The sequence below is a fragment of the Astyanax mexicanus genome, chromosome 1 (genome assembly GCF_023375975.1).
Source record: "Astyanax mexicanus isolate ESR-SI-001 chromosome 1, AstMex3_surface, whole genome shotgun sequence".
In the NCBI taxonomy this organism is placed as follows: domain Eukaryota; kingdom Metazoa; phylum Chordata; class Actinopteri; order Characiformes; family Acestrorhamphidae; genus Astyanax; species Astyanax mexicanus.
The window spans coordinates 109,369,534-109,395,669 of NC_064408.1; the positions used below are offsets into that span (position 1 = coordinate 109,369,534).

Here is a 26,136-nt window from a genome sequence, read left to right on the forward strand (position 1 = left end):
TTATGTAGAGGCAACATCACCTAGAATATAACTGCTGTGAGAAACTCATAAGATTTTTTGCTCAACATGGCACGATGTAACCCACTCTATTGGGAAACATGACAAATATTTTAGGTGCACAACCACATAAGCTTTAAACTAAAATAATAATTATCTACTCTGGCAGGTGAAGAAACAAAAACAATTTATGGTGAGCCAAATGCTGTAAACCTTTTCAGAATATAAAGAGTACAATAGTTTTTTTTATTATTTTATTTTCAATTATTGAAAACATATTGTTGTCTCTAAATGCTAATTATTAAGATTTTAACAGTAACAATATTTGCGTCCTTAAATTCCTGAAAATTAACGTTCATTTGATTATGTTGTTTAGGACAGTGCATAACACCAGAATCTAAACAAACAGACAAAAAATTAAATAAAGAAATCCAGGATAATGTAATTCTATAACATTTATTACCATGCTAGTCTGTATATCCACATTTCACTCCTTTTAAAATAAAGATGCCTGAAAATGCTTGTTGAGTGATGCCATAAAGAATTACTCAAGGCAGCTGAAAGAGAGTCCAGAGAGTCTGTGATGATTCAGGCATGAAGTTTATTAATCAATGACAAAGAGCAGCTATAAGCATTAATTACTTGTTGGCTACATTATCATCTTAGTTCTAGTGCAAAACAAAAAATAAGCCACCATGCCTTCACTGATTAACTGTATTTGGAACAAGAGGTAATATGTGGGAATTTCAATGTCGGCCAAACTGTGACTTTAATATATAAAACATTGTCTTACTGTTGTTCACTAAACATTTTATGATTAGTCAATTTATAGAAGAAACTGAGCTTCTAAGACAAAGCATGAATGGCATTGGCCTTAAACATTTTCTAAAGGTGAAGACTTTAAAAGCTTCACGGTAATTTAAAGTAAATTCCATATTTGTTGTCTCTGCAAAATAAACTGAAAAGCAATTCATTTTTATTTATTGAAAACTTTTTTTAAAAATAAGGATACTAAATTTCTACATTTCAGCATAAATAATGGTTGAAAAGGAAATAATATTATTTATTTTTTAGAGAAACTTATCAATCTAGATTTCTTTACAGTGGTGGTTATGGAAGCAGAAGTCCAAAGTGCAAACTGACGCTCCCTGATGTCTTGTGCAGGCTTTTAAACCAATGTTATCAGTCTGAAGCATTTTTTAATATACAAAGCATCTCATTGACCTAGCATTGTAATTCACTCGAGGAGGCAAGGGGGCACTGTTGCTACTGATATTAGCTTGTGGTGCTTCACATCAATGACACTGTGTATCTGCGTTTTTTAATCAAATCACAGTGGAGAAGTGCATGGAGGGTATATAAGACAAAATAGACTCAACCAAAACTTTTATCTTAGTGGTTTATAGGGATGTCCTAATTCAGGTTAGTTGCCCCCCTGATTTAATCAAATTAGCTTAATGCTAACTTTAATTTTGAAGTCAAATCACTTTGGTTTTAGTAAACAATTAATAGAATATGACAATAAGACATTCGTTTCTCCCAGTTGTTTTAAAACACTACAGTGGTATACAATACAGTATAACAGATACACAACAGATACACAACAGAAACTCCTATTCTATTGGCAGTACTTCTATTCAGGACCAGACAAGCTGTTTGTGTGTGTGCCTTTGCACATCCAAAGCAGCAATGGATGTGACTTGCATCCATTAGAAAAAGTGTTCACAAACATCTGGACATGTAGTGTATGTTTTTTTTTGTTGGTTGCTAATGTGAAATATTTTGTAGCATTGTAAATGTAAACTAGTTTTTAAGTAGTCTCTAATGTGTGTGCATTAGTCTACTCCTCATAGAGCAAACTGTTGCTGGCTTAGACCCAAAAAAAAGCACAGCGTTAAAAACAAAGGAATGGAACTGAATACTCAATCCAATACAAATATGTATTGATTAGACAGGCGAATCTTTTTTTGTTTTCAGATGAACCAGTATTTTATTATTACAGTATATATAACTGTAAATATAGGTGTTTTTTGTAAAATAAATTAAACAGCCTATTTTTGCACTGTAGACTAATCAGAACCGACCACTATGAAGAAATAAAGTTATCAAATTTTCTCTAAAAAGAACAAATTAACAAACAACTTCGAATCACTTTGTTTATATTCACGTTAATATTAAATTATTTGATTAATTTAAACAGAGAAACAAAAAAAAAAAACAGGTAATTCTCCATTAACCTCCTAAATCATCATAGTGCTAGACGTTTATTTGAGACGTGTATGAGCAAACTGCCCAACATCAGTGGTGCTTGCTGATGTGCTCGGTTAGGTGGTGCGCCCGTATAAAGGTCCGACAGCAGTGTGGACAGCTATGTGGCCTCTCTCCAGTGTGTGTGAGCATGTGTGTCTTCAGGTGCTGGGGCATGAGGAAGGCCTTGCTGCACTCCTGGCAGCGGTAGGGTCTGTAGCCGGTGTGACTGCGTCTGTGTTTGCTCAAGTCCCCGGAGTTGTTGAAGCGTCGGTCACAGTCAGCACAGGCGTAGGGCTTTTCCCCAGTGTGGCCACGCATGTGTTTGGTCAGATCCCCCGACTGGCTGAAACTGGTGCCGCACTCCTCGCAGGCGTACGGCCTCTCGCCGGTGTGCGTGCGCTGATGGTTCGTCAAGTGCTGGACGCGCTTGAAGCCCTTCCCGCAGACGGTGCAAAGGTAAGGCCTTTCTCCGCTATGGATGCGCAAGTGCTTTTTGAGGACATCTGGTCGTGCAAACATCTTGCCACACTGCTCGCACTTGTGAATGCGGTCTTGGTTGTGCATGAGCTGGTGGGTCTTCATGTTGCTCAGGGTTGCGAAGACTTTGCTGCAGTCTGGACAGGAGAAGGGCTTTTCTCTGGAGTGAACTCGCTGATGGATCAAAAGCGTCCCCTTGTGGCTGAACTTCATCCCGCACTCCGAGCACGGAAAAGGCCTTTCACCCGTGTGCGTCCGCAGGTGAGTAGTGAGGTGGTTCATCCTGGCGAAATGCTTGCCGCACTCGGGGCACTCGTAGGGCTTGATGCCAGTGTGGATGACCATATGCCTCCGCAGGCTGCTCAGCTCTCGGAAGGCCCGGCCGCAGTCCTTGCAGGCGTACGGCTTCTCCCCTGTATGGCTGCGCATGTGTATTGTGAGACTTTGAAGTGTAAGACAGTTCTTGCCGCAGTGTTGGCACAGGTAACCACGGTCTGTGCAAAGAGGTCTGTCCGAATGCACGTCTGGTTTGCTCTCCTCCTGTTCATCCTCCTCCTCCTCTTCTTCTTCTTCCTCTCTACAGCGATGTGGTCCAAGCCCCCACATGCCCAGGAAGCTTTTACCACACAACGCACAACTAACCTTACCGTCCGTACACACCGTGTCCAAACCGTGGCACTGTCGGCAGTGGTTCTGCAGGTTTCCCACGTAGCTGAAGCTGCGATCGCACTGCGGACAGGTGTAGTGTTTCGGGACGGGCACAGGTGGAGGTAGATGACTCCGCTGCATGTGCACCTGTAGCTGACTCTGGGTGAAGAAGTGCTGGGAGCAGAAGGAGCAGCTTAGCATTCTGGAGGATATCTTGGGACATTGAGGTGTTGTTTTGTGGTTTTTAAGCCAGGCGAGGTAGTTACTCCGGTGCGTCCATTTCAGGTGTTTCTCAAGATACTTGAAATCAGTGAAGGACACAGAGCAGTACGGACAGGGAAAGAAAGAACTGAGAGCTGGAAATGGAAAGAGAGAGACAAGATAATGACATATGAGCATGTACATAAACAATGGCAATATCATCTTTGGTCATCATAAGACATGCTATTTCAACAGGGCAATGCTTATCCGCATACTGGTGCTATCTCAAGTGCTTCCCTTAAACACACAGATGCTATGCCATGGCCATCGTTTTCCCAAGACCAGTCCCAGATTGAAAATGTGCAAGATGCTATTTTATGCGCTATCAACGCTCACTATCACAGGACACTATTAGGAATCTTTACAACTACAAGATGCCAAGATGTCTGAGTACGTCATGAGTAGCATATGTATTACACATCAGTGTTAATCACTTCTTTATATGTGTAATTCACTAAATATTGCCCACATAAGGCTAAATACATGTATTTTGGAATGCAACTCTATGACAGAATTAATTGGTCAGCTAATATGAACATCCTCTACAGGAAGGGGCAGAGCTGGCTCTATTTCCTGAGGAGGATGGGGTCCTTTAACATCTGTAGGAAGATCCTGCAGATGTTTTATCAGTCTATGGTTAAAAGCCTGTAAGTATTTTTTATCCTGTGGTGCACTGTGGAGGAAGCAGTAAAGAGATGGGATGCGACTGGACAAGGTTGTCGGTGAGCTGGACCAGTGACTGGTGCTGACCTGGATTCTGTGGTCATGATGGCAGCGAGAAGGACACTGAACATTGTTTATGAATAAGTATATGCTTGAATCAGTGTAAATTCTAACTGTGCTGTACTGTACTGGCTGCTACTAGCTGTAAAATTTCCTTAAAAATCAATAAAGTATGTATGTATATAAACTGGAGAAAATAATTATTTGATCACACGCTGATGTTGTACATTTACACTCTTACATTTGCGGAAAATAAGAAATGGCTGAAATAACAAAAAAGATGCAGAGCTTTCAGACCTCAAATAATGCAAAGAAAACAAGTTCATATTCATAAAGTTCAGAAATCAGTTCAGAAATCAATATTTGGTGGAATAGCCCTGGTTTTAATCACAGTTTTCATGCATCTTGGCATGTTCTACTCCACCAGTCTTATACACTGCTTTTGGATAACTCCTGGTGCAAAAATTCAAGCAGTTTGTTTTGATGGCTTGTGATCATGCATCTTCCTCTTGATTATATTTCAGAGGTTTTCAATTTGATAAAATAAAAAAATAATACAAAAACATATAATTTTTAAGTGGTATCTTATTGTTTTCCCAGAGCTGTATGTTTATACAATGATAATGTACATACACACATGTGGTGGAACATTTTCTGTGGTGGTGTATTAGTTTGTGTTGCGTTGGTATTAATGGAGTTTTTAAAGACTGTGTCCACTAACTGTCCACTCTATTAAACACTTCTACCCATCTGCTCCACATTGTAGATGTAAAGTGAGAGACAGAAGCTCTGAATATGTTGCTGCACAGTTTATGTTGTTCATCCTCTAGTCCTGCATTAGTTATCACAGAACACTCAGCAAAAGCCAATGCTCACAGGACACTGTTATTTTATGTTATGCTGTATGTATGTATGTATGTTTGTATCTATTGTATCACCAACAAATGTGTCAGCTACACAAAAGAAAAGAAAGGTCTGCCATACCTGGTCCTTCACCTTGTCTATGTTCACTGTCAAAGACCCCCTCTGGTGCCTCAATCTTAACCACTGGCCAATCTTCTTCCTGCTCCTCCTTCAAGCATACAACTGTCTCTCCATTGAACACCACCTTACGAATGTCTGGATCATTTTTTAACACACCATCCCAGTGTACTGGAACAGAGTCTGGTTCTGTCTTTGGAAACTGGGTTTTGGAACCAGAAGCCCGGGGCTGCAGACTGCTGCTACCCTGCATTACCGCCAAGTGACCTGGTTCTTGCATTATTTGGTTTGTTTTTGAAGAGGTACCTTCTTTGAAGTCTTTTATTCCATTGTGGGCATAGTGTGGTGGAGGCTTATCAGCCTCTGAGATGATCAAATCACATTCTGTAGGCAGTAGTTCTCTCCTATTTAGTGTATCTTCTTTTCCACATGTAGTATTGGTAGTCTTAGTGTTGATATGAGGAGGTCTTCCTCTATTGGCTGAGCTGGTTTTCATTATGATTAAAACCACCTCTTTAAATTGCACATGCTGGAGGGAGAGAGAGAAAAAAGAGAGAGAGAGAAAAAGAGAGAATAATTATGACGTTACAGTATTTACACTATTTAAGAACTTGCAAATTCTGTAAGATTTCATAAACATTTATAAAATTAATAAATACATTTTTACTGAAAGTCCAAACTTTAACACAAAAAAATGGAAATTAACATCCTTCTAAAAAATCCAGCTCATAACCAGCTTTTTTCAGCAGGTTTCCGATGATTTAAGGAGTTTTGATGGTTAAGGTGGTTAAAATGCTGGTCATTCAGGTAAAAACATACCCTATTATAGAAAGCTAGCTGTTAAATAAGCTTTTTGTCCAACACAGTGCATGATGAATTTCCGGTGATGTTTCATGATGGTCAACCAGCTTGGTCATGTTGGTCATTGTGGTCAACCAGCAAGGTCATGCTGGTAAGCCAGCTTAGTCATTTTAGTTATTAGGGTCAACCAAATCGGTCCTGCTTGGTAACGCTGGTCATTATGGTCAATCTGCTTGGTCTTGCTGGTTAATCAGTTCAGTCATGCTGGTCATTATGGCCAACAAGATTGGTCTTGTTTGGTTATGTTGGTCAACCAGCCAAGTTTTGCTTGACAACCAGCCGACTCACCTGGTCATACTGGATAATTCCTGTCACGCAACATTGTCAAACTTTGTCTTACTGGATGTTAAGCCTAGTCAGGTTGATCACATTTCATTGAAAAGCTTAACCAGTTAAACCATCAAACAAACCATACCCTATTCTGATCAAGAGCTAAACTGGTCAACCAGCATGACCAAACAAAACTAAACTAGTTGACCATAATGACCAACATGACCAAGCTGGTTGACCATGCTGTGGGTCATGAGCTGTTATTTGACCATGCTGGTGGACCAACATGACCCATCTTGAGCTGACCATGCAGTTTTTTTTTCAGCAGAGTACAACACCCTCACAAATCCTGACACCAAGCAAATCCCAGTATCAACTACAGGAAAATAATAACAAAGAACATCAACCACATTGATCTAAATGAATGATCTAAATAAAATCTGAACATTACAGCCTTTATTTCTGGATCTGAGGAGGATATTAGCTCCAGAAATGGTAAACCTGCTGCATGCACAACACAGCATCCCATTTACAGGAAAGGAGGCACATCCATTAGCTTTAATAAAACAAAGAAATCCGTTACATTCTTGCGGTGCAGGTGTCCTCACTGCACGGCTGTAAGGAGCCAGACTGAGGGTCACCTTCCTGCCCAGCTTCCCCTCGGTCAGCTCCTCCAGAGCCATGCAGGTACCGAGCTGCGGGCTGAGCGTCCAGCGGGAGGAGGAGCGCCGACAGCGGGCAGCCGCGCCGCCGCACAGCCGCTGTCCCTCTATCCGCAGGTCAGACTGCAGGAACCGCTCAGCTGCTTCCCCAGCCTACAGAACCGCCCCGAATCACCAGCGTCCTGTAATAAAGTCCCTAAAACTGCTGCAACTAGTTAAAAAACTGCGTGAAGCGAGAAAAACACAGTGCCTCAGAAACATGGCCACCCCCAGTCTGCTCTTCAAAATAATAGTAGCTACAGTGAGTGGAGCATTCAGTCATTCTTACAAATTATACATTATAAACATTATTTATAGAAATATATATTATAGAAAATAGAATATCATTTAAGAAAAAGTTACTTTATTTCAGTAATTCAGTTCAAAATGTGAAATCAATATATTATATAGATAAATTACACACAGAGTGATCTATTTTAAGAGTTTATTTCTTTTATTTTTGATGATTTAAGAAGCTTACAGCCAATTAAAACTCAAAAATCAGTGTCTTAGAATATCTGAATATTATGTAAGACCAGTTGATATTTTGACAGTGTGGGCAGTGTGCCAAGTCCTGCTGGAAAATGAAATGTGCATCTCCATTAAAGTTGTCAGCAGAGGCAAGCATGAAGTGCTGTAAGATTTTGTAGGAAAACACTGCATTGAATTTATACTTGATAATAAAACACAGTGGATCAACACCAGCAGATGACATGTCTCTCCAAACCATCACTGATTGTGGAAACTTCACACTAGACCTCAAGCAGTTTGTGTGTCTCTCCACTCTTCCTCCAGACTCTGCTCCCTTAATTTACAAATGAAATGTAAAATTTACTGATGGTCAGCGATGGTTTGGAGAGACATGTCATCTGCTGGTGTTGGTCCACTATAAGCAATAAATAACACCACTTTTATAAATTATTATTTTCAAGTTTGGTTCTCTTGATCTGTGCTATTTGTAAAAATGTATGCAGCATACTAGAACAAGACTATGTAATCAATTATTCATTTACAACCTTTGTATTATCCATTGGTGTTTTTTTCTTCAAAATTTAGAATGTAAAGGGAAAAGCTAATTTTGCTATAAATATAACCTACAACTGTCTTAATGAATATATATATATATATATATATATATATATATATATATATATATATATATATATATATATATATATATATATTTAGATTCATCTTTTTTGTTTACTTAGGTCATAATGCTATGCTGTATATATGTACAGTGCAGTGAAAAAAGTATTTGCCCCTTACAAATTTTTGCTTTTTTTGTCATATTTACATTTTTCAGATTATCAAACAAACTTTAATATCAGACAAATATAAGCTGAGTAAATATAAAAAACTGCTTGAAATGATAGTTTCTTTTATTTAGGGGAAACCTATATATATATATAAATAAATAAATCTGGCCTTGTGTGGGAAAAAGTAAATAAATTAACTGTGATTAACCACATTTTTTTCATGGACAACTCATCCAGGAGGTCCCAAAGAACCCAGAACAACATCTAAAGAAGTTACGGTCGGTATTCTTGATGCAACAATAAGAAAGAGACTGGGTGAAAATAATATCCTTAAGAGAGTTCCTAGGCAAAAATCACTGCTGACCAAAAAGGACACAAAGGCCAATTTCACAGTTTCCAACAAACATCTTGATGATGAGCAGTTTCATCTCTGGCTCAAAAATAATTAGGGGTTTAAAATAGCAATATAGAGATGCATAAACAGGCCGTTCAAACCCCAAGCCAGTTATTGCAAACGCTTGATTACAGTTGTTGTCACCAAGGTTGGCACAACCAGTTATTAGGTTTAGGGGACAAACATTTTTCAAACAGGGCCAGGTTGGTTTAAACATTTTTTTTCCTTAATAATTAAAAATGGTAATTTAAAAACTGCTTTTCATACTTACTCAGGTTATATGTCATTAAAATGGGCAGATAAAAAATTTAAGTATGGTTAAAAAAAGGAAAAAGATATCTGTAGGGGCAAATACTATGTATCAGTAATAAATCAGCTAAACAAAAGAAACAAAGGTCTGTCATACCTGGTCCTTTATGTTGTCTATGGTCACTCTAAAAGACCCCCCATTTAATATTTCAGTCCTTATTAATGCATCTTTTTTCAATAATCCTGTTCTGTGTTCTCTGTAGTTTTTACATTGTGAAAAAGATGCAAAAAATTTCATTTATCCACCTTTTATTCTTATCCACTTTTCTTTCTGCTCCTCACATAAAAATGGTAAAAAAATATCTAAGAATGACTTCTGAGATATAAGAAGGCCACTGTAAAAGGAAACAAATTATGTTTCCTTCTGATGAATTGTAAATGTTGTAATTAGGCTAATAAAATGATTAAGCACATTTAAAAAATGAAATAAAATGTAACAAAAGAGACTATAACAGAATGACAATCACCTTACATTAAGTCACAAAACATCTGTTGATGCTTCCACCTCCCACACTTACCCATTTTTTTCTTTTGTTTCTCACAGAATGCAACAGTATATGTTTAGGTTTATAACATTTTTTTAAACAATAATCATAGGCCTGTAACAAAATAGTGGGCTTCCTGCATGCTTCATACTTACCATCATATCTGACCTGTGAACACTTTCTGCTGCTAAGGGTATCTCAAACTTAGTTTAAGGGATTCTTTTCCATTTCCTCCAGGCAAAGGCTTCTAGTTTTGAACATTGGAAAGTCTTGCATGCACTGCTCTACTGAGGTCTATCCAGTGGATATTTATTATGTTTAGGTCAGGAGGCTGTAAGTTAGCCCACTGCAGGTTTTAGTTGTTTGGAATCACAAGCAACGTCTTACTGAATACTGCATAATGCATTGTTAACTACTGGTATTGCTAACAATGCTAATCTGGGACACTACTACAAATGAAAACCTGGGACACAAAAAGTGGAATATAACTTGGTTGGATTCACCATAGAACACTAATAAATGATTGATAAACAAGTTGTTAACTTTCAGAGTACGTGTAAGTTTTGGGATTTAGGGCCCTCTATGGTATAGGTAATTCCACAGAGCATGCGGAATAATTATTTCAAACTGGGCGGGTGTGATGCGGTCTCCTTTCAGAGTGGATGAATCCGATTCCAGGTTATGTTCAGTGAGAGAGAGCCACTTAGTTTCTTTGGTTTTGCTATGAGTGAATGAGCTACTAAACTGAGTTTCCCCTTCTGAAGTCTCCATTGCTCCACCAGCTGCTCGTGTTCAGTAAAACTAATCCGGATCCTCTTTTCAAGACTGTACATGACATAGGTATGTAAAGATGCGTAATGTGGCCAGAAGAACTCCCGCGAAAAGCGACCCAACACCCCAGATTTTAGACTTCTGAGGTAAATGAAAGGCAGCATTTCCCCGCCCAAACTCCTGTAAAAATAAAATGTGGATGTTTCGTTCCGAGGCAAAACAACCGTGTTCTCAATAGGCTAATAAAAAGTGGTAAAGTGCATTTAAAAAATAATTATAAACAAATACGTGAAAACTAAAAACACAACAGCATGAACCACTATAAGATCAGGTTTAATTGGGGAGACAGTGCTGTACAGAGAAGGCATGAACATGAATCACACAGATATAAAAGCATTCGTGCAGAACTGAACAGAATGCACTGATTCCAAAGATTCTCACACCCCTGTACATATTTTGGTCTTCAACACAAATCTTTTGAGTTCTTTGTTCTGTTTTAAAGCAAATTGTCACAAAAAAAAACAAACAAAACAAGTCCAAAATAAATGTTTTTAGAAGTAGTAGCATAGAAGTAGCTTATTCACCCAAAGTGTTCCTTCTTTTCTATCAGCGATATGACATACAAGACTTTTGTTTGAATGCACACTTTTTCTTCTTTTTTTTTTATTGACACATTCCAGAAGAACCATTACCCAACAAAAAGAGGCAAAAATATATACAAATAATAATTTATAATTGTTTTTTGTATGGCATCTGATGTTCTTTTAAAACCATAACAGGGGTCTTTTTTCCAAAATAGTTATTTAAATAAGACACTTTTGATTAGGTCTACTCTTCTATAAAATGTAACACAAACTCCATATGAGAAAAAATACTGATAAAGGCTGTTTCTCTTTACATCCTTCTGTATAATTTATCTTATTAAAATGATACAATTTGTACAGTACACTTTTCATTGCAGATTTTTGTTCCACACACTCCACGCTGGCTGGACAGTACAAGATTTAAATTAATTCAATACTTTTCAGAAGCCCTTGTCGGACACGGTCACGCTAAACCATTAAGGGAAAATAAAATACTGCTCAGTAAATGTAAGCCAAACACATACAAGATTACATTACGTGTACAATGTAACTTGTAGGCTAGCATGCTAGCATACAGAACAAAGGTAATTAAAGGATTACCATTGGAGGGAGTAAAATGTAGTCTGAGGAAAATACATACTTGTGTCATGCACTTCTTAGGCAAAATGTATTCGGTGGTGATTAATGTACAGTTTAACATGGACCCTTGAGCACCTCCAGTGATAGTGAATCCCTTCAGTCCTACTGATGCAATAAAGTCCAAAATCCATCACAAAATCTGCTTCATTTCTACTCAAGGCAAAAATACTAAAGGCAAGTTACGGAGGGAGAGAAACTTGGAAAATACAATGGGAAAACCAGGAACCATTCAACAAGACAAAAGTCATATCTGACAAGATAAATATGTATAAAAATAATCGAATGGCTCATCATTCAACAGACCAAGTGCTGCAAAAGCAATGTTTCTGTAAGATGCACGCCCCATTATTATGTTTACAGTATGATACTAATTAATGAATATGGTACAACCAAGTTAGACACTTTTGAGCCTTCTAATACAGATGGTCAGGGTTTTCACATTCATTTTGAAAATGCTGCAAAGTCTCTTCTTGTAAAACGGCAGTTCAGATTGTCACTAGACGTAATAAAGCACATTTTGGTTCAGTAACAAAGTCACCATTCTCGCTGCATTTCTCTGTCGAGGTTAAGCCAAGTTGCTGTGACAGGCACAGTGCTCACTTCAACTTCAGTAGTGTGTATAGGACAAAGGCAGGATGCAGCAAACAAAACATGTAGTGCACTTCGTAAAACGTTGCTGCAATGGTCACGCAAAGCTTCTCATGAATAGCGATAAATAAAAGACACTTAGTAATTAACAACACTGTGTATGTACAAGTATGCTATAGTCCACATCATCTGTTGCACTGCTGCATTATACATATATATCCCTTATGAATCGGTCACAGGAGTAGAAATATCTCCAGGTCCTACTTATCTAACCGTTCTTCTGAATTTTAGTCTTCTTGTTAATGCTTAACGCACCTTTTTGAACATCTTGTCCTTTCTCTGCTTTTTTTTTATACTGTCTGATAATCTTAACTATTTCCATCTTTCCATCTGTCAAGCTGTCCACATCTCCCGTGCTCATCCAGCTCTCTTTCTGCTCTTCACATAGCCATGGTGGTCAGATGCTGGTGGCCTAAGAGACCCTTGCGCCCACCGCCAGCTCCAGGATGGGTTCCTGCCCCACCATGGCCGCAGTACTCCTGCAGGTTCTGCCTCAAGGTGACCAAAGCAGAACCCAGGCAGGCCCGGTTGGGTGCGAGGATGCCGCCGGGCAGCTGGATGAGGACAGTGGCTACTCCTGCCATGCCGTCGTCTGTGGGCTCCAGAGTAATAGGCCCCACTTTGAAGGAGGAGTAGGAGAAGCCCAGGAGCTGGGAGAGGAAAGGGTCAGAGCGGCAGAAGTGCTGATAGCTGCCGTGTGAGGCTGGATGGTGGTGGTGGTGCGACGTCTGGTTGGTGGTGGAGCTGGCATTGTAGTGATGCGCATTCAAGTAGTGCAAAGGAAGGTGCTGCCCGCTGTTGCTTCCATTCAGGGCAAGGTGGTGGTGATGATGGTGGGTTGCTGTACCCGTGTTGGGATCGTGCTTATAGGAGGGAGCTCCAGGTCGCCCTCGCTGCCCGACGACCATTCCACCCAGCTTGCCTGTTCTAACATGAGCCAGGGAGACTGCCCCTCCTCCACCAGCTGATGGCAAGTAGACAAGCTGTGGCTCCTCGGGCTCCAGATAGACAGTGAGTTTGGCAAAAGGACGGGAAGCCATCTTGGTCATTTCTTGGATGTGGCGTCGCTGTTCGCGGCGGAAGTCCAGGAACTGCTTGACCTTCCAGAGCAGGACACACACAGACAGGAATAGAAAGAAGCACGAGAAGAAGACGGAGAAAAACACAAAAAGATCAATGTGTGCTTGGTCCTGCCGCAAGAACAGCAGCCCTTGAGACTCTCCATCATGGCTGTCTGTGCCCACGCCAAGCAGCACAATGTAGAACCGGCTGGACTTAAGAGAGTGCACCTCGTGGGGAAAGGTGATGACAACACGATCACGTACTCTGCTAACACGCAGCACAGTCTGTGGCTTCCACACAGTAATATACGTGATGAGGCCTTCAGCCCGCTCCCTCCGCACCTCCCGCTCCGGACCGTGTGGTTTTGTATGCAGACTAAGCAAGGCTGAGGACGAGGAGTTAGCATTCACCTTCAGTGGAGACAGTGCCAGAGGCACGTCTTTGTCTCCCCGAGCCAAGGCGGTAGAGGTGAGCTCATCTTCGATATTAATGGTGTGTACGCCTGTCTGACGATCCACGTCCACAATGAAGGTGTCATGGGAGTTGGACACAAATACTTCTACCTCCCCGAAGGTAACGTCAATAGTGACACGGATGTCCACGTTGGTAAATTTGGGCTGGGCTGCAAAAAACACAGTGCGTCCCTTCGGCAAGTTGCGGATGTTGGGCTCGTGGAAGCAGTTGTTCTGTGATGTTGGGTCAAAGCAGCACTCGTTGTCCACATTAAACTGCCTGTAGCATTGACGTCCATTTACAGGCGTGCCGGTGAACAAGTCCTTGCATTTGGCACACTATAAAAAGAAAAGCATAAAGAAAGAGAATGATGAAGGAATCTAAAATTAATCTTTCCAAATCAATTACTCAACCCACTCATTACTCAACCAACCCATTTTTATATATATTTTGTAAGTAATCATCTTGTAATGTGTGTCAATACATTTTTACTCTGACAATAAAGTATAAATGATTCACCATATACAGTAAGAGACAGAACAGTATGCAAGTATTGCAGACCATTTCAACTTAAACCCAACAACCACTCTCCTGCATGACCTCACAAGTCTCTTCAGACCATAGAATTATTGTCAGAATCCTGCCAGTGAGGGTTCTGTATGCAACTGGCATCCCCCCTTGAGGGTTCTATACAGACCTTTTAGTGTTAGGCAAAAAAAATATGACCTACATTTTCTTGAATCCACTAATGTATTTACCATTAATGTATTTTATCTCACAGTAGAAAAATTGGTTTACGTAATAGTGCTAAAAAAAAAAAAAAGTGCAAAAAAAAAAAAAAGAAAAAGTGCCAAATAAATAAATAAGTAGTGATACCTGTTGCTTGTAACACTCCTTGCGGTCATTCTGTGGGCTGCTAAGACAGGATGATGTTTCTGTATGGTTTTGGCAGGGGCAGCCTGTACCATCATGCTCATTACAGGTATCTGCATGACCGTTACATTGACACCTTAAAAAAAGGGGGAAAAGTCAGCACAATAAAACAACTTTTACTGTATAATTCTATAAAACTTAAATAGTATGTGCTACACACTCAAGAACACCTGCATTCATATCTATATATTAATATATGATGCCAATTGGTTAAATTAAATTCTTAACAAGAAACTTGTTCTCAGAGTTTTATTTCTCATTACTTCAGTAGACTCACTTTTCACACTTGCCCTGCAGCAGGAAGTAGCCAATGAGGCAGCTTTCACACTTATCCCCAACACTGTTGTTCTGACAGTTCACACACACAGCGTTATCCTCAGTAGGGCCTTCTGTAACCCACTGCATGATCTGAAAGAGATAGCAGATCAAGTTAGAGTTAAACAAGAGAAAGAGAAAGACAAAGAGTGTGAGTGTGAGCGAGAAAGAGTGAGAGAGAAAGTGGGAAGTGGAGACTGAGATGCACTTCCTCCTCCACTGCTTAGAATTCAACACATTACGAGAAAATTTCACAGACAGGTTTAAACAGCTACATATTCTAATACATATTCACACCTCCCCCTGCCGTCTACTATATATCAACGTGTCACCACCTGAGACAGTGGATAACACCTACCTCACTCAACCCCACTGTTCACTTGAGCAATAATTATAATATTTACACTAAGAATTACTGCTGTTCTTTTACTTTCAAGGTTAGTTTTCAGTCAATAATTGTGTGTTTAGATGTAAGTATGTGTATAAATGATATGTAGACATTTTATTTAAATCCTTTTTGTAAATTTACCTTTTCTTTAATTATTAAAAAAAAAGCAATGCAGGCCTACAGTGATCCCACTCATCACCTTTACTCATCATTTCAGTTGCTGCTATCAGTCAGGAGACTACAGGTTCCACTAGCTAAGAAGAATGGGTACAAAAATGTATTTGTTCCATCTGTTGTGGGTATTCTGAATAGGGATGTATTACACAATATCCCAACATAATTCATAATCTGTATTTTTGTATCCTTTTTATGTATTTATTTGTTTATTTATTGATTTGTTTGTTTGTTTGTCTGTGTTTATACAATTTCATGTATTTGTCTGCCAGACTGACAAAGACAATGTTCCATTCAATGTAAATTCAATGGACAATAAATTTCTCTCATCTTATCTTATCTTTATATTTTTTTGCGAGAGAGAGAGAGAGCAAGAAAGAGAGAAATACTTACACTCTCACGGTCTAGTGGATAGTCTTTTAGGTGTTCAAGGGCCAGCTTAAGCTCTCCTTTGGACAGACATACATCACTGTTCCCCCTGCAAAACTCTCGACAGGGTCGACACATTCCACCACCTACTGCTGAGCCTACATACAGCGGCTTACACTTCTCACAGTGCTGACCCTGAGAGACAGAGAGAGAGAGAGAGAGACAGAGAGAGAGATAATTAGTATTTTAATAATAATTATTTATTCTGACATGATAACTCAATCCTTAAAGGGATAGTTCGGTATTTTTGACATGAGTCTGTATGGCATCATCATAATCAGTGTCGTGCATCCACACTGACTTACCCCCCACAGCGTCCTGTGAGCCGAGTTCTTGTCCAGTTTAGGTCAAAGCGAAAGTAGTCCGGCATGTTTGCTGGGGTCAGGAAAATAACTCCTTTTTCTTCCCAAAGCAGTACGTGTTCAAAAGAGTGATTTATTTACATCACAAAAAACTAACCCTGCAAAAGTCACGCCTCGTAAATCACTTGGGTCCTACTTTCTCTCATTTCGTATCAGTGCGCGTCATTCTGACAGCGAGCTGCGCACGCGTCAACAAGCGAGAAGTAAACAAAGCGACCCAAACACGTAGGCTAGCTGTCAGGTTGCAGCGCTGCGCGCATTGATATGGAACGAGAGAAAGTAGGACCCAAGTGATTTACGAGGCGTGACTTTTGCAGGGTTAGTTTTTTGTGATGTAAATAAATCACTCTTTTGAACACGTACTGCTTTGGGAAGAAAAAGGAGTTATTTTCCTGACCCCAGCAAACATGCCGGACTACTTTCGCTTTGACCTAAACTGGACAAGAACTCGGCTCACAGGACGCTGTGGGGGGTAAGTCAGTGTGGATGCACGACACTGGTTATGATGATGCCATACAGACTCATGTCAAAAATACCGAACTATCCCTTTAAGAGCATATTTATTAATATTAAAACTTGAAATCATATCATCATGAAAATTAATCAGGTGATTGCTTGCTGGTGAATTCAAAATGCTTAATATGCAGGTTCTAGTATATTTGGCACATATTAAATGGAACTACACTAGTGAATGTTTTCCAGCCAGTGGCTGAAGTGTAAAATGTACGGTACCTTAGTGTCGTTGTGGCACTCTAGGCAGGTGTCCAGCTGAGTAACACTCTTGCAGTTGCTGTGTTTGTTACAGCGGCACTGAGAGGAGCAGTTCTCCCCGACAAAGCCAAAGTGACACTGACACACACCCGGTGACACACACGTGCCATTAACACAGCCCTGTGCACACACTGGCTCACACTGCCCGGACACACTGAATAAAGAGAAAGAAGGAAGGACAAGGAGGGAAAAATGCATTTAATTTTACAAATACTGTAATTAAGCACTTTGATTATTAATAAAAGATGATTCTAAAGACAACAACTAAACACTGAAGGATCAACTAAGACTGCTTTAATATCCGGTCATATTAAAGTCCCAAAGAGTAGACCATGCATTCCACTTTACATGCATGAGATGAGATTTCACTTCATTGAGCTTGTATAAAATTAAGCACTGTGTAACACTGCATTCTAAAAGATAAGACTTTTATGATGTTACTATTAGGACCTATTAGGCTTTTTTTTTAGTTTCTTGCAAATATGAACAAAATATATGTAAATAAATTGTCTGCTGAGCTTACCTGCTTAGTATATAACCCTGTCTACAAGTGCAGTGATAGCCATCAAGCAGGTCATGGCAGTCCTGGGTAACATTGCAGCGATGATGATCATTGGCACATTCATCCTCCTCTGGACAGTGCAGGAATGACCAGCTGCTGTTGTGCTGAGGGCAAAGAGCCTCGCTCACACCTATATATGTAAAAATAAATAATAAATAATAGAAAATAAATAAAAGCTCATATTTTAATTGATTTATTTTATTTTTTTTTACTTCCATTACAATAAAATTAACTTAACTCTTAAAGCACATGCTGCCTTTAATAATTTAGGCACAAATTTATTTTACAGCCATATTATTCATTCATTCATTCATTCATGGATGGATAAAGGACAAGGATAAGATAAAGGATAAAATATAACGATACATATAAAAATACAATAAAAATAAAAAATACAATAAATAGAAATGGAACAGGGTTTAGCATACCGTCCAGCCCTCCTTGCAGGCAAAGTCCTGCCCCATTTGCACCACGGGTCGCGCACCAGCCACACTGTGGCCTAACAATGCACTGGGAGCACTGGGTGAGCTGGGAGCAGTGAGGAGAGCAGGAATCTCCACCAGACAGTAGACGACCACACTGCCCAGCCTCACAACGCAACGGCACAAAGGAGGGACTCATACACTGTGAGAAAGACCGGGAGGGACAAAATATTTAATACACAAATAATACAACAGTATTTATGTACATTTACAGATGTACAGAGCTGGTGTCTTCAGAGAACATAAAAAACACAGCTTTAAATACACTGTTTGCTGTTCACCACTGTTTGTTCCCACCTGCTGAAGAGCCATACTCCACACACAGTGCTGCCAGCCCCCGTCAGAGCCCCGGGAGCTCAGACACTGACTGCAGGTTTTAATCTGGTTGCAGGGCTCAGGGCAGGGCATAGGGGGAGACGACTCCACCTGCATAGGCGACACATTCAGCAGAGCGTAGCTAAAACACGTCCAGTCATACGTGGGATTCACACTCAGAATGCGCCTGGTTTCTCCTGGAAACAACAACAACAGCACAATAATAATTTTAAACATACTTCTGATAGTGTTTTAGAATAAACACATGAAATATTAAGATACTTGTACAGAGATGTGGGAAAAGGCATTTAATATAATAGCAGAGAGTACTCATACACACCGGTGCGCTTAAACTGCCTTGTCCACATGCACTTCCCTGAGGCTGAACACTTGGGGCAGTCTGAAGCCTCACAGCTGGTTTCAGTGCAGTTGCTGGACAGGAAAATCTCCCTTTGATTGATTCTACAGTCGTGCTCAGATGTGCAGCTCACAGAGCTGCTGATGCATGCTCCTTCTGGACAGTTAGTGCACCACTTACAGTGCAGAGCAGGCTGTATACGTAAGGGAGAGAGACAGATGGACAGAATGAGTGGAAAAACAGCAAGAGAATGAGGATCTGTTCTGATTTTTTAAATCCCTTACTCTTTAAGATTTAACATGGCTAATGCTGAGATCTTGAATTGTGGTGTAACACATTATAAACTTTTATATATTTCAAAAGATTTCAAGAAAAAAAAAAATCTAAATAAATCACAAAAGATTTTTTTTAATAATTACAATTAAACACACTTTTTCTTTCGTAAGACTAAGCTTTTGAAAATAGGTATTTAAAAATTTTAAATAAACAGTGATAGTAAAACATATATTTGTATTATTGGTCCCAATCCCTTTAGAAATAATTGTATTAAATCACAACAAAATTTGTTTGTGAAAAAAATCACTCATTTTTTAAAATGCTGGTACTGAACTGTATTTTTGGGACAGGGACAGCAATAATAGTGTAGTGTGTTTTAAACCTTGTAGACTAGATCCTTTTTTTACTATAACATAATATCTCAGTAGTTTTGATGCTTTTTAATCTAGAATATTGTAATGTGAAACTTTATAAATTACTGAGTTTAACTGACAGCTTTAATAGAGGAAATAAATGCTAGTGTAGCTCCATATTCCACACTTAACAGCTTAAAAAGGAAACAGCCAAACATTATTAATTATATTATTATTATAAGTCTTCGTTTGCAAAATTTACAGTCACGTCTGCCTTACTTGTGCAGGGCTGGAGAAGGTTCTGGGGTGTCGTGCCAGGCACTCGCTGCAGGTCTTCAGACGGCGACACTGGTCAGGTAAGAGGGGAGTGGGGGAGCAGGGGGACTGACCAATAGAACAACCCAACCTATGACATAGATACAGGAAAAAAGAAGGTGAGACACTCATACACAAAAATAAAACAGAAAGAAGCCAATGTTACATGACATATCCTTTATGGACAAAAGTATTGGGACACTTGTTCATTTATTGGTTGTGTCAAAATAACTAACTGAATAAAAGATAAAAAAAAAAAGATCAAAATAGATAATAATAATAATAATAATAATAATAATAATAGTAATAATAATAATAATAGTAATAATAATTTTTACAGATAAGAAATTAAGATCCAAAGAATATAATATTAATATAACGAAAATAGTTAAAAATAAATTCACCTGCCCAAAAGCTCCCTATCCGGGCTGAAGCGTTAGACATGCAGCTTAAATGTATTAAACGGAGTGTAGCGGCCATGAGCAGCGATCGCGGCACAGACTGTGCACTGAGTGTGTAAACAGCAGGGAGCAGCAGAGACGGCATTTATTAGTAGCAGTGTATTATCCGGCTAACATATAAGGTTAAACTGCGCCTTATCAGCAGTTTAGCTCAATTAAAGAAGTAAACTTCTTAGGTCATATCGAGAACAGATCACATTCTCACCACAAGCAAACCGCTCCAAAAAAAAAAAAAAAAAAAAAGTCTGCATGTTGAGCGGTGGGGCGGGGCAGATAATGGCCGAAGCAGGGGTCAAACTTGTTGTCATAATAAATGCATGAAAAAATAATAAAGCGCTACTGATTCTAAATTAATCGCTTGCAATAATGCTTTACCGCTGACAGCCCTAACAAATATTCCTTTGGTTACACATTAAGATTTTGTGTGTTTTTAAAGGGGTAGAGAGGAGAACATAAGGTCTTTGAGTTTTTAGATCCTTTGAGATAAACATAAATGAGTAGCCCTACCTCTCTGCTGTATCTGATGAAGCACAGGTGCCTCGGCACCACACACAGCTGCCAGTGCTGCTGTTACAGGCCTCAGGAGTGGGCAGCAGGACACAGGGGTCAGAGGGCAGAGATAGAGTCAGGAGTCGCCCCAGCATGACTCCATTAAAGCCACCTGTCAAAAACAGACGTCCTCCCCAGCCCGCCATAGCCAAGGAGATGGAGCGGTTTACTGCTTCACCCACTGAAGATACTGGGGAAAGAAAAAAAAAAAAATCTTTAGCTGTGACAATCAGTGACATTCACTGACTATAATTTGCTCGTCTTTGTTCAGCATATAGAGTAAGGAGGGCACGCAAAAAAGAAAAAAAAATTAAAGATTAAAGTGCAAACACGATATATCTTACCTGTGATAAACATTCTATCACTGATATACTGCTACCTGCTAAAGTTTAAACTGTTAAAAGTAGTTCTCTGTTCAATCACAGTGAATGAAAACTTCATCTAAGTTTGAGTTTGCCTCTTGCAGAGTGTGATAAAAGCACCAAGAAACACTGGTATTTTGTTTTCAAAGCCAAACCATTCAAGCTAAATAATAGACTGCACTGCGCTATTAAATCCTTGCCACTTGTCAAAAGTCAATACTGCAGCTTCAAATTTGGTCCTGAACATTAGAAACCTTGCAATGATGTGACTTTTTGTGTTCTATGAAAGAACTGTTTCTCAGCTGTTCCATAAGAGAACAATTGGTTATTCCTACCAAATGTCTGCTTTTTGTCCTCGTCATATTACCAGAGGTGACAAAAGTCAACAGCAGTGCATTAGTAGAATCAAACTAAAAAAAAAAAAAAACCTGCCAACTTAATCGTGATTCATATGTTACTTATGACAAATCTTCCCTACAATGTGTAATGAACATAAAGATCCAAATCGGTAAAGCCCACATTACATCAGAATAAACGCTGCATGTTGGAACCCTTTCATAATATTAATCAGAAGTAAAAGAATCATGTGGGCTGAATTGGTAGAGAAACATTTCACAGAGTATAAACAAATATGACTTGTGTTAAGCAACAATAACCCTCCTGTTATGTTACGGGATGAATTGACTCGTTTTAAAGTTTGAAGATCTAGAAAAAAACAGTTAAAAGTATTTTTAGGTATAGAGCTTTTCTTGCCTTAATTAGTTTAATCAAGATATAATATGAAAATGGTTCAACTCACATATTTGCAACCACCCCCTGCAATAACAAAAACTAATACAAAACTGCATCTGCAATGTTATGCTTCAATGTTATGTAAAACTATTATGTTTTATATGTTGGTTTTGCACCGGGTCAAATGACCTGGGAACACCATTGCTGTTCCTGACAAATGAACATAAAAGGAGGGTTAAGCAGTTCACATGAGCATTCTCCTGCCTTCTTCATCAAAGCTACATAGTGCAGTTTCTGGCATGCTAAGCACACCATATCAACAATAGAGACAACATTCTATTTATTATTTAAGCAATAACACCCTTGAGGTTCTTGCTATAATGTGTAATATTGGCACAGCACACAGCACCATTATTGCTGTTTATTGAAAGATTTTGAGTTTAAGAAGATAAAAAAAAATATATGATCCGTTTGGTTATAAAAACTAAAATTAGTTCCATTGCTGCTCTGTTTGTAGCTGCACTGTTTGGCTTGTAAATGCTGCTAGGTTACCTGTATGTGGCGAAGTAATACATGGAGAGCTTCGTTTACAGTGCATTACCGGCTGATAATGTCACTCACAAAGTGCCTCTCAGCCAATCATATTGCAGGGTTGAAACTAATTGTGGTATAACTGACATTAAAGCTTGCTACATAATGTTATATAAATGTTACATAATGCTGCTTTAACATATTAAGTGGCCAACAGCATATTGTTTAGCTGCAGAATTTTGATAAATACTTCATTGCCCCCACAGAACTTGTTTGTTTAGATGTTTATTGGCCTAAAATAGGTGTGTATGATATAAACAAAAAAAAATGTGATGTGTGATAACATTGATAGATATCCCCATATCGATGTAAAACATGAGAAGTTAAGAAGCTAAATTAGTTTAAAGAGCTCAAAGGTTATTTAGCACTTGACTACACTGAATTTTCCTAGGCTAAGATTTAGCTTGGATTGGGTGTTCACTGTGGAGCTCAACCTCACTCCAACTTCAGCATAATTACATCTTATCAGCACAGTCTGCAGTGTGAAGAGCTACCTCTGTTGCCGCACACGAGTAATGCAGTTTATTGCAGTTAATGCAGTTATTTACAAAGTTACTACGGGTTTTTCATTGTTTATCATGAGAATTCGTATCACAATAACAATAACAAACAGGATTTTTCTTACAGCCTCATATTCAGTAAACATCACTCTATGATGTGGGAGCAGTACCTGGCTGAATCCAAGTGTTGCAGTTGATCTGATACAGATACACACTGTTGCTGTAGTCTTCTGCTCCTGTTCGGCCTCCGACTATCACCATGGTGTCTTTCAGCAGGGCTGCAGCATGGAAGAAACGTGAGAGAGGCTGGGGAAAGAAAACAGACTCGATTAGACTGAAGCTTTCCTTCTTTTACAGGCCTAATTAAAACTGTCAGCTCTGTTCAGTGTTTGGCTACCTTGTTTCCCTTAGAAGGCACCAGCAAGGACCAGGTGAGGTTTGGGTAATAAAGACTGTACAGTTCTCCAGAAGGTTCCACAGCTTCTACATGAAAACGATAACCGCCAAACACATAGACAGCATCAGTCTGCTCATGATAGACTGCAGAATGTCCATATAGACCTACGAAAAAGAGTAGAAAGAAGGAAAGAAAAATAAGTACTACATCATATAAAAAAAATACACTACTACATCACATTTAAATTAGTGGTGTCAGTTGATTTAACATTTTATCAGATTACTCACAATAATATTCTGTGACTAACTGCGATTAATCCCACTTGTTCTCCCTTAGATACGAGTTTTTATAGTCAAAATTTAAATGATATTTAATTATAAAAAAGAATGATTGTTAAAAAAAAAATCAAATACTATTATATTTATAATTAGTTGTGTCAAATAAAATACCAGTATATGAGAGGAAATAAAAAAAACAATGTGTGGCACAGGAATAAAGAACTGCATACATGCACAATTAAGTGCATACAGGATTAACAGACAACCAATTAAAGAACAGTTATAGAGTCTGCTAGAAAGTGATTGTATATGTTTGAGCTTTTCAGTCATTCAGCTATCAAAACTGTAATTTAAACTGAACATGAATATGCGTGAAGCTTTTACCTGTAGGTGGAGTTCCAGTGTGTGGAGCAATGGCCCAGTTGCCCATCTCTGGGTTAAACTCAAGTAAGTGGTGGTTAAACCCATTCTCTGGGGAGTATCCTCCAATCAGCAGCACAGACAAGCCCCTCCGCACTGTCAGAGTGTGCCCAGCCACAGGGGGCAGCACGGAGCTCTGGAGGTAAAAATGAGTCATAAGCTTTTTTCCCCAAACAAGATAATATAATAAATACTGTATTTTTCACACTTTAAGGTGCACTTTAATTTCCCCCAAAATCATCATTACGCCTTATAATCTGGTGTGCCTTACGTATGAATTCTACCAGTCAGGTTGTAAGGAGCAGTAAAGCCACTCCAGTGAAGTCCAGCATTATACAGGAGTTTCAGTTTAGCTCTCCAGCACTGGAACTAGAGTAGCATTAGCATTAGCCACTAACCGCTATTTCCCCGTTCAGAGGTGAGTATTATTGGCTTGTAGCCAGCTAGCACTGCTGGAGAAGCATTAGCATTACCCGCTAACCATGCTAGCTCTTTCGGCATTTAGAGGTCAGTATTATCGGATTGTACTCTGTGTGGTTACAATGTTAAACCAAGTGACGAGGAACAAACCGATAACCAGGGCTTACCAGAATACTCAGGGTTCTAGGGCTGGCCCGAATAGCGTTTTTTGAGCTCCGGATATTCGGCACTGATTCGAAGCGAATATTCGAATATTCGTTTTTAAAAAAAGAGGTAAAAAAAATAAATAAAAAAAAGCAAATCACGGCCCCTTTAATCCACTGAAAAATGTTCAATTTGCTCAGACATATTCACCCCGGATTTTTGGTGTTTTTATCCCCCATATTTTTGTGTTTTCACCCCATATTTTTTCTGTGTTTTTAGCCCAGATTTCTTTGTGTTTTCATCCCGGAATTTCTGCTGCCCCACACCGCGGCTTATCCGCTGCGTAAGCAGGCTAGGAGGCTGCTGCACGGTTTCTCCGCTGCGCAAGCCAGCCCAGTAAATTGCTGTTTGTGTTTTCACACTTAGGCTATTTGCTTAAAAAAACAAACAAAAAAACGTTTGTTCAGGAAGTATTTTATATTCTTAAACATTGTTAATTATATTAGAGGACAGTCATTGTAAACTGTACTTGGTCTATTTCGGTTAAAGGATTGTGCAGGGCATATTACTGATTTTGTATTTTTGCACTTGGGCTATAAGCTCAATATTAAATATTTCGTTTGTTTAGAAATTATTTTATATTTTTAAACCATGTTAAATTATATTAGAGTAGAGGAAAGTCATTGTTAATGACGTTATTGTACTTGGTCTATTTCGGTTTAAGGATTGTGCAGGGCATAGCCGTATGACTGATTTTGTATTTTTGCACTTGGGCTATAAGCTCAATATTAAATATTTCGTTTGCTTAGAAATTATTTTATATTTTTAAACCATTTTAAATTATATTAGATAAGAGGAAATTCGTTCAGACATCATTTTTGTAGGCCAGGCTTTTGTAACCGATTTAGCCCCTACTGTTGCCACATTACCCCTTACGTTTTATTATATAAATCAGTTTCGAAGAGCCTGCATTTTTTTTTATCATGTATAATAGAGGTCTGCGCGAGACTGATTTTTAAACCCACTCTTCCACGCTCCCGCGTTTCTGTCTCGTTACCGCTCCGCAAAAAAATTGCTTCTTTTAATCCCGCGCCCGCCCGCCACATACACATTTCTGCCGCTCCCGCCCCACGTTCCTAATATAAATTAAATAAACTACATTTAATGCTTCAAATTTACTTATATATTTATTAAAACAGCAGCGCTGAATAGTGCGGTCCCGTTCCTTACCCCAGTCCAAACACCATCGGTGTGTGCGTGTGTGTGTCGGTCCATCCTGCGCGTTGAGAGTTTTCTTTAGGTTTTTTTTTTTTTACAATTATTACAGTTTTCTTAACTATTTATTAATTTGCTCCCGCATCGTCTGGATTAAACTCCCGCTCCAGCCAATAACAGTTCAGTTCTGTCCCGCGCGCAAGATATTCTGACGGGACCCGCGAAAACAGAAGTGGTTAGAGTGAGGTGGAACTATGGAAA

At 39.1% G+C, this 26,136-nt stretch overlaps 2 protein-coding genes across 3 annotated transcripts in view; both read right to left on the bottom strand.

The window, feature by feature from the left end:
* Window positions 1–581: 581 nt before the first annotated feature.
* LOC103032995 (zinc finger protein 883) lies at window positions 582–7,402 on the bottom strand. Its single transcript, XM_007232449.4, has 3 exons — window positions 7,052–7,402; window positions 5,341–5,866; window positions 582–3,728 (listed from the first exon to the last, which is right to left on the bottom strand). Exons 2-3 carry the CDS (start codon window positions 5,831–5,833, stop codon window positions 2,296–2,298), a joined length of 1,926 nt encoding a protein of 641 aa, XP_007232511.3. The 5' UTR covers window positions 5,834–5,866; window positions 7,052–7,402; the 3' UTR covers window positions 582–2,295.
* Window positions 7,403–10,704: 3,302 nt separating this feature from the next.
* Window positions 10,705–26,136, bottom strand: part of megf8 (multiple EGF-like-domains 8) — a 37,756-nt gene continuing 22,324 nt past the window's right edge. For both annotated transcript variants that reach the window (XM_049464118.1, XM_049464114.1), the window contains exons 31-44: window positions 24,061–24,232; window positions 23,399–23,562; window positions 23,172–23,307; window positions 20,775–21,006; window positions 19,771–19,897; window positions 18,845–19,055; window positions 18,487–18,701; window positions 18,136–18,331; window positions 17,669–17,837; window positions 17,107–17,299; window positions 15,977–16,147; window positions 14,984–15,114; window positions 14,650–14,782; window positions 10,705–14,111 (exon numbers count right to left, since the gene is read on the bottom strand). In XM_049464118.1, the coding sequence (XP_049320075.1) occupies window positions 12,639–14,111; window positions 14,650–14,782; window positions 14,984–15,114; window positions 15,977–16,147; window positions 17,107–17,299; window positions 17,669–17,837; window positions 18,136–18,331; window positions 18,487–18,701; window positions 18,845–19,055; window positions 19,771–19,897; window positions 20,775–21,006; window positions 23,172–23,307; window positions 23,399–23,562; window positions 24,061–24,232 (3,723 nt within the window). In that variant the 3' untranslated portion in view covers window positions 10,705–12,638. The remainder of the gene's footprint in view (window positions 14,112–14,649; window positions 14,783–14,983; window positions 15,115–15,976; window positions 16,148–17,106; window positions 17,300–17,668; window positions 17,838–18,135; window positions 18,332–18,486; window positions 18,702–18,844; window positions 19,056–19,770; window positions 19,898–20,774; window positions 21,007–23,171; window positions 23,308–23,398; window positions 23,563–24,060; window positions 24,233–26,136) is intronic.